The sequence below is a fragment of the Clupea harengus genome, chromosome 10, assembly GCF_900700415.2.
Source record: "Clupea harengus chromosome 10, Ch_v2.0.2, whole genome shotgun sequence".
Taxonomy (NCBI): domain Eukaryota; kingdom Metazoa; phylum Chordata; class Actinopteri; order Clupeiformes; family Clupeidae; genus Clupea; species Clupea harengus.
In genome coordinates, this window is record NC_045161.1 from 3,543,778 (window position 1) to 3,560,924 (window position 17,147).

General features: G+C 42.1%; 1 protein-coding gene across 1 annotated transcript in view; it reads right to left on the reverse strand.

Moving 5' to 3' along the window:
- Window positions 1-5,336: 5,336 nt before the first annotated feature.
- The window catches only part of si:ch211-51h4.2, a 92,938-nt gene continuing 81,127 nt past the window's right edge, over window positions 5,337-17,147 (reverse strand). The window contains exons 14-18 of the mRNA XM_031575035.2: window positions 10,488-10,602; window positions 9,389-9,488; window positions 9,085-9,154; window positions 8,486-8,589; window positions 5,337-8,238 (exon numbers count right to left, since the gene is read on the reverse strand). Of these exons, the coding sequence (XP_031430895.1) occupies window positions 8,034-8,238; window positions 8,486-8,589; window positions 9,085-9,154; window positions 9,389-9,488; window positions 10,488-10,602 (594 nt within the window). The 3' untranslated portion in view covers window positions 5,337-8,033. The remainder of the gene's footprint in view (window positions 8,239-8,485; window positions 8,590-9,084; window positions 9,155-9,388; window positions 9,489-10,487; window positions 10,603-17,147) is intronic.

Sequence of the window (17,147 nt, forward strand, 5' to 3'; positions counted from 1 at the left end):
GCGCTCACGCCCTGTTTATTTTCCCAATATTTTCTTTTCTCCTTTCTTTGGTTGCAGATCCTTCCCATGCATTGCATCGATCTGTTGTAATTTGAATCAGATCTGATTTAAAAAAAGTCCAGAATAAAATATATTTTGATATTAATTCTGTGTCTGTCATGATTTTGTCTTAACATAAAGAGGCAAGTATTCAAAAATGCCTAAAGATGTCCGTTTACCTATTTTTGGATGCATCTGGTTCTCAGAAATAAGTTAGATTTCAGGTTTCATAGTAAGTATAAAAGCTGGTATTAGATTTTGCTGTTAAATCCTATGAAAATGATGTAACCAGCTCCATAATTTGACAAGAGGATATTGAAAATGGCTTGTCATTAGTGCTTTCAAAATTAACGCGTTCAATTTTGCGATTAAATTTGAAATAGCCTATTTAACGCGTTAAAAAATAATGCAGCTGCCTGGGTGTTGTTATTGTTTCTGTTAGTGCATATGTAATGCTCAAAATATCTGGGGGCAGCCAATTTACACCTGACCCGGAGCTTAGTTGAATTCACAAACATGCAAGTTTATTGAGCATTTCAATTTACAACCCAACGGGCTGCCCATCACGTTTCAACTATTGACCGGCTGACCTAGTGGCTAGCTCCCTCCGTTTCTCTCTGCTTCTCTGCGTTTTCATCTCAATCCCTATTTCAAAATAAAAGGCCCTTCACACTGTACGTGTTACACATAACAAATATGCCTTTCAACATCTCAGCCAATTGTGATGGCCTTGATCTTTTTATTGGAAATCTGTAGTAGCCTACACAGGAGAGAATCTGTGTTCAGAGTTAAAAAGATGCCTTGCCTACTAAAACTAGTATTTTAATTTAAATATACTTCCTTTCTGTTGATTCTACAATAATTCTGTGATTTTACATTTGAATATCCATTAATTACATGCTTCAGCCACACAGAGAAGGGCTGACTTTTTTTTTTAAACTACAACTAGACAAATTATTTATTAGCAATAAAATACAGTCTGTGAGCAGACAGAGATGTCAACTATCTGACTGTACCTCTGAAAGCAATGCATGTGCCAGCATGTCAAAATGAACAAATTAGATATTTGCCAAAGTAGAAAACAAAACACAATCATCATGCCTTGCCTTAAATTACCAAAAATGTTCATTATATATTATCTAAACAATTTTACTATGACAAAAAAAAAATCTTTATAATGTGATAGAGATTTAGCTCTGGTATTACTGCCACGGGCTGTTTGACACATTTAAATGAATATCATCCTGGCTTCTCATTGCTACATTTCAGATCCAAATGTGTTATCTCCCCCTAGTTTGCTATTCTGGAGAAGGCATAGGAGTGTAAATTGCACATGGTGCCATCTACAGTCCAGGAAGAATATTCAGGATTATCTGAAGCAAGTCTTGCAAGGTAAGCTTTTTGCAAATATCTTTCCTTGCACTGTAATGTTGCCATGAAAACATTAGCTCTTCTGTAATCACTATTGCCTTTCTTATATTACTCTGCTTTCTTAGTGCACATGCGTAATGGACATGATATCTAAGAATAAACATCCATTACCCAAGTAAACTAATTTCATGTTGCTTAATGGGATTATGCTAGCTCAATGAGAATCAATTGACTCTTCAATTGATTGCCAATGAATATAAGCAGAAAGGTATATGTTAAGTGCAAAAGGTACTAAATAAATGTGCGAAAGGCCTAGCTCTATCGTCACTGATACTTCAAATTCCCCTATTAGTCTGTAGAACTATTTTACACTAATGTGATGATTTTGCATCTTTTTTTTCAGTGAGTGACACCTTTTAGAAAACAGTGTTACATTCAAATAATGGATTTTGGTAGCATCCCATCTCTAATAGAAGTTCTATATGACATAAATGATTAAATACTGAGAGAACATGTCTGTTCTGGTTCTAATAGGTGTTTGTGCAGCCTGCGATATTGAAGAAATCCTCTATACATTGGAGAACCGGGCAGGGCTTTATAGAGCGTTTTTTTAAATTGGTTTACTTAGCACTTGGATGACGGAGACCTTTCTAACAACACTGGAAAAGTTGAATCTGAGAGACTTGTGGAATCCTCCAGGGAGTGATCCTACAGGCTCTCTTCCTTTGATGTCCACATTTACATCACATTACATTTAGTCATTTAGCAGACGCTTTTGTCCAAAGCGACGTACAGGGGAGAGAACAGTCAAGCTACGAGCAATAGAGACCTAGTGTAACAATAAATACTACTTTACATAAGAAATAGAAAAAAGAAAAAAAAGTGCAGGGATGTAAGTGCAAGTTAAGTGTCCAAACAAGACTTATTGTTTCTATCATATTATATAAACAAACAAGCGCAGGTGCTGAGTGTTCACTCTATGGCTGATAATATGCTTAAAAATGACATCACTAGCTTCTGGAAGGAGGTAAAAACCCTTAATAGGGCTAAAGCAGCTCTTCCATGCAGTATAGAGGGGGTAACTGATGCAGTGGCAATTGCTGACCTATGGAGGCAGCATTATGCAGAGCTGTTTAATTGTATTAAATATGAGCCTTATCATATTGGCAAAATAGATCAAGAAAGTATTTGTTTTATCCCCAATGATGTTTTCAGTGCCATAGGGCAACTTGCAGACAAGAAAGCTAGTGGCCTGGACAACATCACAGCAGAGCACCTTAAGTTAGCTGGGCCCAGGTTGGCAGTGCTATTGTCTATCTGCTTTACTGGGATGGTGACCCATGGTATATTGCCAGACTCCATGCTGTCAGTAGTTCTAGGGTATATATTATCCCCAGCCCTTTTCAATATCTATATGGACGACCTTTCCAGGCAGCTGGGGGGATGCAGTACAGGTTGTATGATAGGTGATTCCCTGGTCAACCACTTTATGTATGCAGACGACCTAGCTTTACTATCCCCGAGTACAGGTGGGTTTCAACAGCTGCTTAACATCTGCACTAATTATGGGGTCGATTTTGATGTTAAATATAATGCCAAGAAGAGCGTGGTAATGGTCTGTAGAACTAAGGAGGACATGGATATTAAGTTCCCTGCCTTTCATCTTTCTGGGCAAGCTCTGGGGGTGTCCAATAGTACCAAATACTTGGGGCACATTATCACAGACACGTTGGAGGATGATGCCGACATGTTCAGACAGAGGAGATTGCTTTATGTCCAAGCTAACATGTTGGTTAGAAAATTCCACCACTGTACATATGACGTTAAAATGAATTTGTTTAGAGCCTACTGCACCCGTCTCTATACAGCTCCACTCTGGGTGAATTACAAGAAGGAGAGCTTGCGTAAATTGAAAGTAGCCTATAATGACTGTCTTAGGATACCCCTGAAGAAACCCAGGAGTACTAGAGCCAGTCAGCTGTTCTGTAATATGGGTCTAACCACCTTTATGGCCTTGCTGAGGAACCTTACTTTTAAGTTTATGAGTCGGCTGGACTGCTCTACAAATCTGATGACAGACCCTGGCCACAGCTCTGTCAAGTACACATCTAAGATCTGGGAACACTGGCATGAGTGCCTTTTTTAGCCCTTCTTTCCTTGTATATGTATTTATGATTGTATGTATTTATATGTAATGTATTGATTATATGTATTGTGCATCTTCCATGCGGGCCATGAGCCTGTAATAAAGTTTAATACATCAAATCTGACTTTGGTGTCTATCATGTATGACTTTTGCAATGCTCTTTTCCAGTCTTCCAAAAAATGAATTTCAGAATCAGACAACTACAACTCATTTACCTCTCTGCTGCAAGAGTTCTCTCTGAACACATTAGCCCAGTTCATAGATCGATTCACTGGCTCCCAGTCAGTTTCTGAATTGATTTTAATATGCCGCTACAGTTCATAAATCAGTTAATCACCTAGGACCAAAACACATCTCTGATTTATTTTCACATAATATGAGCCACGAGGGCCTCTTAGATTCTAAGCAACATGTCTTCTAAAAGTCAATGAAACCACAGAAGGAGGAGCAGCATTTAACTATGATGACACCCACTTGGGCCATAACAGGATCAGGGGGGTATTCCAAGTACGTGGTTTGGTGAGAACACCGGATAAGTTAACTCATATTAAGTAGTAAACCTCCTAAAAAAGGATCCCTATGGCTTTGTTTTGCCAGGAGAATGAATTCATAGGGCTCTTCTATTAGGAAGAAGACTTTACCACTTAATTAAGATTACTGCTTGGAGTTAACTTATCCAGGTTTGTCACTAAACCACGTATTAGGAATACCCCCCAGATCTACCCCTTGTTTAAACATGTGGCAGTAACTAGGCTTCTAGCCTTGGGCTGGGCAGCACCTTTGTTTTCTGTCAGTGGATTGAACAAACTTTTCTTTTATTCCTTTTTTTTTATTTGCTTTTCATAATAAGTTTTTCATATTCTACTACATGGTTTGTGGACATTTTTGATTCTCCTCCAATATTATCCAATATTCCTCTCCTCTCAATTGCAAAAACTGCAAAATACACATTTTAATATATCACTGAAACCTTCATTTGAAACTTCATGTGATAGTATAAAGGGTAGTTGTGTCCGTAAAAGGATATAAATGTTCATAAAGTTCTAGTGCAGTATACATTCAGATAAATAGTTGCACAAGGCATGCATTTTGTCCTTTAGAAGTATTAAATGTTTAATATTACAAGCGTATATCGGGAATACCTTTGTAGAAGTTATAGCATAAATGTGGAGTGGCATGACTAAGGATTAAAGGCTTTCATGTACAATGACAAGAATATTTTAATGTACAAAAAAGCATCGATATAGACAAAATTTAAGTCAAAATGTGAAAAGTAGAAAAGTAATGTGTATCAAAAAGTGTAAAAGGCAAAACACTTCCTAGTCCTTAAAATTACCAAAATAATTCCTGGAGATTCTTGGGGGACTTAGAAGCCATTCTGCATTCTCTTGTTATTCTTTAGGTCATTGGGCAGTCCGCAGCAGAGATTTTGAGGTTTAAGTTTTCGAGCTTTGAGGAGCATTTATCATGTGACTGCACAAGCAATCACAATTTGTTCTTTTTAAGTTTTATTATCATATTTGTTTTATCGTTTCAACTCCCCCAGTTTTCTGTATCAATTCAATTTGCAGTGCGAACAGGTCCATCCTAATGCTTTGTAGTGTGTTTGAGGCTGACTGTGGGTCACTGGATTCCCATGGGATGTGAGTGAAATTTTACTATCACGTGAGTGGAAAAGGACAAGAAAAAAAGTCAATGGGAGCGGGAATCATGACAACAATCGGTCCATTTCATATATATATATATATATTTCATATATAAATATGCAGAAGCAATATGATTAAATGCTACTTCCTTTATTACAAACAATAAGCATCAGCATACATAGCCACCACCTTTTCACGTTCAACTTCTTCACGTCTCAAGACAGATCACTCTCTTCGTTATTCTGCAGTGCCAAGATCAGCCAGCGTTACAGGACAAAACATCCATAGTACGTTTTTTGCTTTGACATCATGATTACACTTGATTAAAATATCGGCATTAAGTCGGGAAAATATGTTAAACAGAAAGCAAAGTCCATTATGTGCTAACTTGCTGAATCAGAATAACAACGAAAACACAGCGGAGACACCCGGAGCTAACACATAGGGGGACGGAGGTGATACGGCGGCTGCTAGCGCAAGTGACCTGCGTGAAAAGTTTAGGCGTTTCGTGTAGGAAAGCAACGAGCTTGCTGCTCTCAGAATACACATACACCTCACAGAAGAATGTAACAAGTTAGTGGTCCTGATGCAAAGAGACTATGACATAAAGATATATAAACATATGGACAGCCAAGCCAACACAAGATCAATTTAAATAACCCAGGTGAAAGATAGAAGGAAATCTTTTTTTCGCCTATGTTTGCTGTAACTGAATTATGATGGAGAGACCTACTGTGTGCACTGTGCATAAGGTGAAAAGTTATACAGCAACATTGTGTGTGTGTGTGCATGTGCATTCTGTTGCGGGGCATAGGTAGTGCATGGTTGTGTACAGTTAGCATGTAGCATTTCGAGTAGTCTGCTTTTAGTTTTGCTTAGTTAGTGCAGCATATCATAAACCTGTATGAGGTGTTACCTTAACCTACATGTTGCAGTCAGCAATATCAGACCAAAGCGACTCATTATAATTGTGAGCCAACTTTCTCTCTACATTATCATTATAATAAATCCCATTCCGTGGACTGACAACTTTTACTGTTTATTTTGATATGGCATTATTCCAGGAAAGCAATGTGATTGCATCTACTATACATTATAATTTGACCCATTGTATATTTGGATTTTTGACTACAGCATTTTACATGAAAAGGATTATCTCATCCATATGCATGATATAGGTCACCCACTTTCAAAAGAAACAGTGTCACTCCAGACTTATAGACTTTTCGTTACCAAACTACATGAAACTGATGAATGCTTTAATTACCTCTCTGTAGCGGACACTCGTGTCTACAATGATCAGAGCTCAGAAGTCTTGGCAAATTGTGTGTTTACAGCTGATTTAATAAAACATTATAGTAATGACAGTTTTAATGCCCTCAGATTAATGTTGCTGTTGAGTCTGTGCTAAATAATAGCATATGTAGCACTTTGGGATCAATATTTTCACATGAGGGAGAAATAATAAAAATGTCAAGGCATGTCAAACTACCTCAAAGGTTCCTGACAGGTCTCAGACACCATAGGGGTTAAATGCTTTGTAATACTCCTTGAGCTAACAGGGCTGCCACTTGATTGGATAGCACTAGGTAGGGTCATACCACCACCGGGGTACCACTAATGAAAAGAGTCTTGATTGCCATCTCTTGCTGTGGAGAGAAGGCAAACACAACACACGTTTAGAGGAGTTCTTCCTAGATCTCAATAAGGTGCATTGCACGTAATGAATGAAGACCATCAACTCATTTTGAACACTGACATACATATTTGAATAGCAGAGTGTGTGTGTTGTTTACCTATGTGTGCCAGAATATCAGTGGGTCAGTGATGTTCTAGAATCGCTGCCCTGCGCCTTGTTAGATGATATTTATTGCTCATCCAACAGGTGGTAGGAGGGTCAAAACTTTCTTTCGTAGGGCACACAGTGTTAGCACCCATGGAGCTCAATAGGTTATGGTACGCAATGGCCGACTGCTGCTGCAGCACATTCACATTTTCTATTAATTCGCATATCTAGTTTTTTTTTATGAAGTTCATATGGTGGCCAACTGAGAAAACTAGTTATCCTACATTATTGCCTTTGGAGTATATACAGTACTTTATGACTCAGAGGAAGAATACACCTCTAATTGTATTCATAGATTTCTCTCTCTCTCTCTCTTTCTCTTCCAGTAAAATACAGAATAGGACAGCCCTTCAATCTGAATTCTTCCATCCTGAAATTGTTCCATTCCAACGGACCATATGGCTTGACCATTAAAGGCCTCGAGCATATAATTAAGGCTGGATTGGAAAGCAAATATCTATACTGAAATATTATACATTTGGGTTCAATATAAGTCTTTTGAAGCGGGCTGAAAGGGCAGATGCAGCTGAGGAGAAGCCATATGAGACACATTCCAGGGAACCGCCATACATGCAGTGAGTGCACCAGGAGGAGCATGCTTCAAAAGGACCCCCATCACATCTGCACCGACACACAGACACACACACACACACACACACACACACACACACACAGTAGAACAACACCTTTGTCACATCCACACAGTGCTGGCTTTTCTTTTCCTCCCCTCCGTGCCAGTCCTTATGGTCAATCATTCTGTTTCATTGTGCTTTCAAGGAAGCCCGCAGATGGCATCCTAACTTCCGAGTGGCTACCGGGGGGTCAGGAGCCGCTGTGATTCATCTTTTATTTTTGGCCTTCAGTTCATCCCTGAGGAGTCTGAGGAAGACGGCGATGGTGCCACGGGTCTCCCACTCAGCTAAGTGCACGCCGGTCCTCTGGAGAGGCTTGCAGTGTGAGAGTGGAGGATCGCTGTGGTTTTCCCTTAAAGCAATGAGGAGTTGGTGGGGTTCGGGTGCAGCTGGGGGCCGGGGCCGGGGCCGGGGCCGGGGCGGGAGTGGGATAGGCTCCAGGCGATCTCGAACACGCTCTGCATGACGTCATAGCCCACGGCGAACAGGAAGTAGACGGGCAGGAGCCAGTGCAGGTGGAAGAGCAGTTCGGCTGAGGGCAGGGGCACGGTCAGGTGTCTGGGAGGAGAGAGAGGCCATGTGGCTGTCAAGGCCAGTGGACCATGTCTGGATCTCTGCACGTATAAACATAAACACACACACACACACACACACACATAACACACACATAACACACACACACACACACACACACACACACACACACACACACACACACACACATACACACACACACACTACCTGTCTCATTGCATATAGTACATGCACATACATAAATCCTTACTTGTGTACATGTATCACTTACTTGAAGCGTTCTGATCTGGACGTCCGCAGCATTGTAAAGATAAACAGGCCAACTTCCATATTCAGAGAGAAGGACACCACCTTGTCGAGCATCACCACAAATCCCTGAGATGGAAAAATACTGATCAATTACAACAGTACAAAGCAGAGGGAGCCAAATCCCATTCCCACCCCCCCCAAACAATCCCAGTGCCAATGTAAGAGTCCAATGTAAGTGTCCCACACTGGGGCAGCAGAGGCCTTCTCCACTTCTAGGAAGTGTGTGTGTGTGTGTGTGTGTGTGTGTGTGTGTGTGTGTGTGTGTGTGTGTGTGTGTGTGTGTGTGTGTGTGTGTGTGTGTGTGTGTGTGTGTGTGTGTGTTGGTGTGTCCCTGTGTTCTATTTCTACAGCACACTGTGGTCAGACAGATGATCGTGTAAGGGTAATGTACACAAAACATACTCTCTATTTCAATTTCAATGCAGTGAACTATGAAGTGAGTTGGAGAACTGAGGCTGCACGGCAGGAAGTTGCTTTCTGCTGAGCCTGGTTTATGCAGCAATGATGTTGCTGCCCTATTCACCATCTCTCTCTCCCAGACTCAATAGAGGCCCAACCAACCTTGGGATCACACGCGGACACGATGAAAATGACTCCAAATGCTAGGAAGCACGCAAAGCCACTGGATAAACTGCAGAGAGGGAAGAAATGTGGATTGATAGTTGGGTTAGCATTAGGAGAATCACAGCAATTAATCAAAGGCGGCCTTTCGATGCCTCAGAAACCCTTTCCTATTAGAAAAGTCAAAGAATATGCTGGCTGTATGAGAAGTAATCGTCAAAAAAGGGGTGCAACAAATGGCCTGTGAAATTATCTCACGGCAGAACAGATCCAGAGATGTCCGAGGGAAGGAAAGGGAAAGTACCCTTTGGTATTGTGCCTCTGCAGAGACTGCGGTATTGTCCACTTGATTTTAGACAGCCACTCCGTCTTGAAGTCCCACTGTGAGCTTACGAGCCCCTCGACTGTAGCAGAAAATATTACACACGATCAACACGCCTGCAATGCATCGTATTGTCTTCTGTGTTTTTTATTATCTATAAACATTTATAAAGCCGTTAATTGATCTGTGTAACCATGATGTACTTCTGTGTAGTCTTCCTGTACTGTATGGTATAACATAAGAAACTCTATACACTGATTGCAGATGCCTCTTCCAGCTTTCCGTGTGTTGCTTTTTTGGTTTAACTCCTGCCTTTCCTATGTAGGGCAGGTTTAATGCCCACTCAGAGAAAATACATTCATTCCATCAGTGAGAACTGCTTTTAACTGTGACTCAGACGTCAACCAAATACTGAGCAGCACAACAGAAAACAATAATCGTAGGAGGCTCTGGAGATATGCAAGGATAATATATCCTTATCCAACCTCTTGCTCCTTTTCACATGCAGAAAATGATGGGGCTTTTGATTATCATAATTAATAAGTGCAATGCAATCAGCTAAAATCAGTTACCCCAATCAGCTAAAATCAGGTAACCCATAAGAAACAGCTAAGGTGACTTTAAATGGCATATTTATTTTAAGTGAGTGTTTTATGAAGTAGTGTAATATATGTAATTGAGATCGGAATCCCTGTGTGGTATGTTTGATTTTGTAATCAATATCAAAATATTAAATTGGAGATAGTTTCTTAAAATCTCAGGTTGGGTCCAGGTATGAAATGGTTTTCCGGATGCTTCTCACTGTACATGCTTTATGGAGCTATATGCCAAGCTACACTGTACAAATGTTTCCTTTTGCTAGTCTTAATAGAAAGTTTTAGTTTTTCAAGAAAAGCTAAAGTAACCTGCTGCAGGACTCTTTGAAGAGAATTTTAGGGTTTTTTAACCTCTTAGCTTTCCAGCAATTAGAGCTCTTTAATGTTGATCAGCCTTTGCCAGTAAAGTGTTCTACACATAACTTCTAGAATATTCACGCAAAAGTCACAGATGTGTGGTGGTTAAGAGACAGAGAGGAGCATACTTGTGTGCTTCATTGCCGATCCCATCACGAGGAATGACACCGTTATGCTGATGGCGATGAAGATCTGGATCAGGTTGGCCACCCAGGAGAAGCGTTGGTACTTCTGCATAATGATCTGGGAAGAACACACAGTTATAATACAAAAGAGTGATTTCACTCACAAAGGGTGTCTGAAGGCTAAGGAAAACAGGAGTGTACCACTGTTTGCTAGAGTGATTAAAAACAGGAAAAACAAAAGCAGATTGTAAAGAAGAAAGTTTAGAGACAAGATAGTCAGGTAGAAGAGATGATATCTGTTAATTATATTGGTAAATTCAGCTGGAACTTAAGGCTGTAAAAGTGTCTGCTAAACTTCTGGTCTGCCATAATGAATTCAGTCAAGTAAAGGGAAAATGCGGTCTTAATTGTCTAACTTTCCATGCAATCTAAATAGCTTTGACAAAAAAGTATGAGAAACTGAATTGAAATGTACTCATCTGTGAAATCAACTTGGTACAAATAATCTCAAGCATTTGTGGAGGAGACACATGCTGAGACACATTTGTTCCGGCAGGCGGTGGCACTCTGATCGTTCATTTTGAACAGGCAGTCATAAGGTTGCCCATAGGATCACGGGGGAATGTATGCTTTGTTGCAGCACAGTGCTCAAATCGATTGACAGCAGGATAATATGTTTTAAAGGTCAGGATTCACGTTCACTATATTCTCAGCATGGAGCTGACATTAATGGCATCTCTTGGAAAGGTTTGCCGCACAGGATGTCATAAAATCATATTGAATAAAACATCACTCCGAGAAAAAAAAAATGGAAGTTTAACTAAAGGTGTCTGTGTGTTGCACAGAATTTCCACAACTTCACTGTGATGAAATATCTAGTTCACAAAACTTTCAAGATGTAGACAAGATGACAGAACAGTGGCCAATCCTTTCTCATTATTTTTCACCTGGCTGCAATGGCGTCTGTACACCACTAGATGCCACTCAAGATCTACTTCAGTTCTTCACGTCATAATATGGCATTGCTCTCCATTTGTATGGGTTAAGCAAGGTTACCAAGGCTCCACTGTTCATGTCCGAGCCATTTACATCAGGGCACTTCAGATGTACTAAACAAGCAGTGGAGGCAGAAAGGCCCCCTCCGCCCTGTGTGTGTTATTTTGCATGCACTGATTGGTGTATGTGTACACTGTCACCCACACAATACAGCGGCAACAAAAGTCCAGGCGTCATGTCCACACCTGTTCTTGCCCAAGCCCCCCCCCCCCCCTGCTCCCTCCACGTGCCTCTTGGCTGTTTTCCAGCGCTATGCGCGTGAACGAGCCGTGCAGACTGCAGACAGGCTTTACACCAGCAATCTGATCAGCATGAAACACCCCCCCCCCCCTCCCCTCCTCCTCCCCCTCCTCCTCCTCCTCCTCTTTTTTGTTCATGTGTGGCCCTCGTTCTAAAACTCCCTTACCCTCACTCCCCGTTCTCTCTCTTCACCTTGCCCTGGGTGAGCAGACGGGAGTTAAGAGGAGTTAGCGTTTCCTGAGGGTTACTAAGGCCACTCTGAAGGTGAAGTTTTAAAGGCCACAACTCACTCCGGGGACAGATCCTTATGGCATTTGAGGCTAAAACAAAAAACTGCTTTTCAGCGACACACTGATCTTTAAAAGTGCTCCAGGCACCGGCTCAGTCAGTTCAGAGGTGGAGGCTTTTTCTCTTTCTTCTTTCACTCTCTTTGTCTTTTTCCTCTCTCTCTCTCTTTATCTATGTATCTATCAGTCTATATATCAACCTACAGAAATATATGAATAAATGGTAAATAATAAATACAAATATGTGATAAAAGTTTTTATATCACCAAAAACACTAAAATGGTATTCTGAACCCTATCCGACGCGCAGGCTCTTGGGGGATGGTTGCAGACTTGTATTCATCCCGTTTATCTGTTCATCTCTCTCCCCCTCTGTTTCTCTCTTTTGGGCCTGTGATCTCATCATCCACTGTCACATCACAGAGACACCTGAGGTTTCAATCTCACAGGACCGGGTGTGAAAATCCCATCTGACAAAATCAATCTTTCCCTTCCCCACGGTCTTCCCCATGCTTCTTTCATCATGCACACTGGATGATGGCGAATCTGTGGTCACCGCCGTACCTGAGAACTTGTTTCACTGTGCAGTGTGTGATACCATATGCATCGCTAGGAATAGAAAACTTGAAACTCGGAAGTCCATGTATTCGAAGATTTGAGGAAAAGACATGAACTCGTGCTGACTGTAATCTGAAAAACTGCTGTTTTAGTCCTGGACGAAGGACTCCATTGTCTGGGCTCTCATTTGAGAATGTTGCTCAGGTCTCTGTTTCAGACTCTGGGAGTGATGGATGGGGAGGGTGACGGGTCTTCTAAGTGTTGTGTGTGTGTACAGGAGCTTACGTGGTGGCCAGACCAGCCCCCACACAAATCACGCTGGCCACTAATTTCATTGACAAGCAACAGGCAAGGAGAAAAGGAACGAGCAACGAGTAAAGTCCAGCGCACACAAACAAAAGCTAATTCAATAACTTGGCAAAATAATTGTGCAAACATGGGTGGGTCAGCGCAATGCTCCCACATGGCCACACAATAGACTTTGCTCGTTGCGTTTCTCGTTGCCCGCCGGAGAAATCCAGGCCTAGTGTGTGACTGTGGCTCTGAGGGAGGAGGCCAGAGTGCTGGGAAACGCTGGGACAGCCGAACTCTCGACAACAGCAAGAGAGGAGAGGAGAGGAGAGGAGAGGAGAGGAGGTGAGTGGAGGGGAGAGAAAGAAAGAAGAGGAAAGAAGAGGAAAAGAGAGGAGAGGAGTGGAGTTGAGTGCCAAGAGTCCACAGAGGGAAGACTGAATGCCTCGCTGCCCTTAAATTAGATCACAAATTCTCTAGCTCAGGGCGGTGTCTCACCGTATGCCCCTGAGGCAAAGGACTGTGCAGATTATTGTTTAATATCCTGCCTCCACACACACACACACACACACACACACACACACACACACACACACACACACTCATACACACACACACACTCACACACACACACACACACACTCTCATACACACACACACACACACACACACACACACACACACACACACACACACACACACACACACACACACACACACACACACACACACACACACACACTCTCTCTCTCTATCTCACATGCAGGGGTAGAACATCTGTGCAACAGAGAAATCAAACCAAGCTGTGAGGGAACAAGCAACCTGGATATCACAATGACAGTCCTGGAGCACCATGCTGAGAGAGTCCTCCTGCAGGGGGGATTGGACGATCCATATCTGTTTCAGGATTTATCCATCCATCCATCCATCCATCCCTCCATTCATCCTTCGTTCTGATATCATTTCAATAACACTGCTAAGGAGGACTCGAATCTTTACGGCAAGTAAGATAAGTGAGACATCATCATAAACACTCCAAACTGATCTAGAATGACAGCAAACGTACAGTGTCATTTCGCTCTCGTCCTGCACTGTATCAGTACAACATTAACTTTCAATTGATTTACATGAAAAGCTGCAAATGCATTATTTATGCCAGTGTCATTTTCTCTGATGACTGAATGATTCCCTGCTTTGTAACAGTCAGTGGAGGAAAACATCCCTTTTAATACGATGATAATTCTGACCTTTTCTCAACAACTGATGCACGGCAAGCAAAGCCTTTAGCTCTCAACATTAGAGATGATCACAGCCCATTACATGGCAATGCGGTGAGAGATGTGATAACATATTAATGGAAGATCTGAGAAGGGCTTTTGTCAGCCCTTCCCAGCACAATCACAAAAACACATTATGAACATGGAGAACTAAGCACAGCTGTAAGAAAGCACACAAGACCCAAGACGGGGGGGGGAGGGGAACAGAGAGGAGATTGAACTGCAGTTAGAGAGAGAGCTGTGCTTGCCTGGCAACACGGTTCTAGTAAGGGGGTCCTTCATTCTTTCTGATAAATTAGCTCTCGACAGTTTCCCTGCCCGAATCTCTCTCTTTTTTTTTTTTTTATAATGTCTGCACATCATAGCCTTGGTCGGAGGCTTTGTGTGGCTGTCGCACACTTGTATAATTTGTCCCTGACAGAAGCCAAGCTGATGAGCACACTCTACGTCTTCTGCCACCTCTTCGTGAAATCACAACCAGCCACAATGAACAGAAATTAGAAACACACACACCCACACACACACCCCCCACACACACTCTCACATCTACACACATGTTGGCCCTCCACTTTTCCAATTATCTACCCTTGCAGAAGCGTTTTAAACTGGGGGATGAAGAGAAAATAAAAGAAGAGAAGAGAAGAAGAATTTCTCATTTTTGTCAGCGCCGCCCCCAGAGGTCTGAAGCCTGTGAGGGTTAAGGGGGAGAATATGGCAAAGGGCTGTATGACAAATGGCATCACAGGTGAAATTAAGGTGCTTAAAACCATTAATATCCCATAACCCACTTCTGCTGCGCCTTCACAAAGTCTCAGGGCTCGAGATGAAAGTCCACCTCTGATTGCAAGGCTCCATCAGTCAGAGAGAACGCCGGTCGCTTGGGCTTTGACAGACAGAGAGCCCCCCTCATCCACGGCGGTGAAGTATCCCTAACGGGCGTGTGGGATTGAAAAGTTTGCTTCAGCAGGTTGGGATGACCTTTCCATTATGAAAATACGTCTTGCTGATGGGAAACTCTTCTTTTAAATACCTATAGTGCAACTTCTATTCTGATCGCATTTTTTGTTTCTAAAAAGGAGGAACATTTTATGTGAAATTCACCATTTAAACAGGTAATCTACAATGAAAAAAAGGGGAAAAAAATCATCATCAGTTTCATCACAGTTCTGACAAACCCACATAAAAAAGTCTGGAAAATGGGATTTACTGCTTTGCTGATAACTCTATCTTAAATGGACTTTCTTTAATGCAACTGTGTATGTGCTGAAATGGGATTTGCAGCAGAGGTCAAATTGGCTCAGTCTTCTGTTTTGACAGACATATATAATGGAATCTAATGTCAGCACTGAAATGCTTTGTTTATCTTGGTTGGTTGACAGCACGGTTGCATCTCGACGCAAATAATCAAAGAATTCTACAACCATCTCAAGTGTTTCCACCGCAAATCCCTGCAGTTTCTACATCTACAGTCTACGACAGCCAAAAATCAATGTCCTGCCTTATTTTCAGCTACGGCTATTATCAGTGTTATGAAAGGCCTTCTGGTACCTTGAAGAGCGATGAAGAGGAAAATCCCATGGCCACCTTTCTCTCCATCGCCACAACACCAAAACCTCTGCGCAATGACAGAGACAAGACAAAGTCGATTTTTCCCTCGTATTAACTAGGGTAGATGAGCAACAGTGCTTACCAGGGACTTAAAATAACCTCTGACTAACCTTGTGTTTTTAAGGGCAATGATATTCAGCTGATCTAAGAGGTATTGTCCGCGGTGACAGTAATGAGACAATATCAGCGGATCGGATGCTGGGTTTTCTAATCTGTTCCTAAAGTCGTCATGGCAGTCTAAAGCACCCCCCGCTGCTGTAGCCAGCTTTAGGGAAATCTCAGCACGACGCTCTCATCTACATAATCCCTACCCATATTGTGTTGCCTCAGATCTACAATCGTTCAACATTTCCACACAGAATCCCAACTTGGCTCGCTGTACATCAAAGCTGCTGTTCCGATTGTGTATGAAACGCCAATCGAGGCGCTGTGTCGGAACGGGCTCATTTCCTGAGGAAGTCGGGGGGGGCCTGTGCTTTCAGAACTGTGGGGCTCTTGTCCTCCATGTAGCAGGAGCGCGGGGCAGGAACTGGAGTAAAGCGTCGGGGTAAAGCGAGTCGGACCGCTCCCGTACCGCAGAAATGTGCTGACACATGTGCAAGGGTTGCCTCAGACAGGCTGGGGCTGCTGCTGCTGCGGCACTGATCGCTGTTTCAATGAGAAGGAACCAAAGTTCAGGCCCGTGGGAGCAGAGGACTTCAAAGATGCCTTCCGCTCGCTTTCAAGTTTGCCACTGGTGAGGAGGCTCTTTGATTACCGATGAAGATGCAGAGCACTAGAATGAGCATAAACATATTTGAATAAGTGAGTGGGAACATATATTATTTATTTAGGGGAGGACCATAAAGATGCGGCAGCCCTACCGTGGCTTGTGGTAAGGGGGGTTCTTCTGTACTACTCTCTCTCTCTTCGGTTCAAGCATGTACATTTCCTGACTGTGTGGTGAAAAGCCACTACACTTTGTAAGCGGGATATTACTGTAGGAATTCATGTTTCTGGGAAGGATACATTTTGTTGACTTCAGTTTTTGAATCAGGAAAGCTGCTAACCAGCCTGGGCAGCAGTAATACCTGAAGGCCTCTGCCCTGATTGATTTAGTTTAGGAATGTGTGTCACGGCCCATATCATATCTGTGAATAAATCTGAGACATTTCGAAGTTTGTACTTACCTCTTAACAAAATTGGGAAAGAACAGTACACAGAACAAGCAAGTACTAGAGCGTTTATGACTGTTTGTCTCTACTAAACAGTATTCATACACAAAACACAACCCAAAAGAGCTAAAATGCTATGAGACTTCTAAATCTAAACTAAACAAACAAACAAACAAGTGCTTTAAAGTGTCCA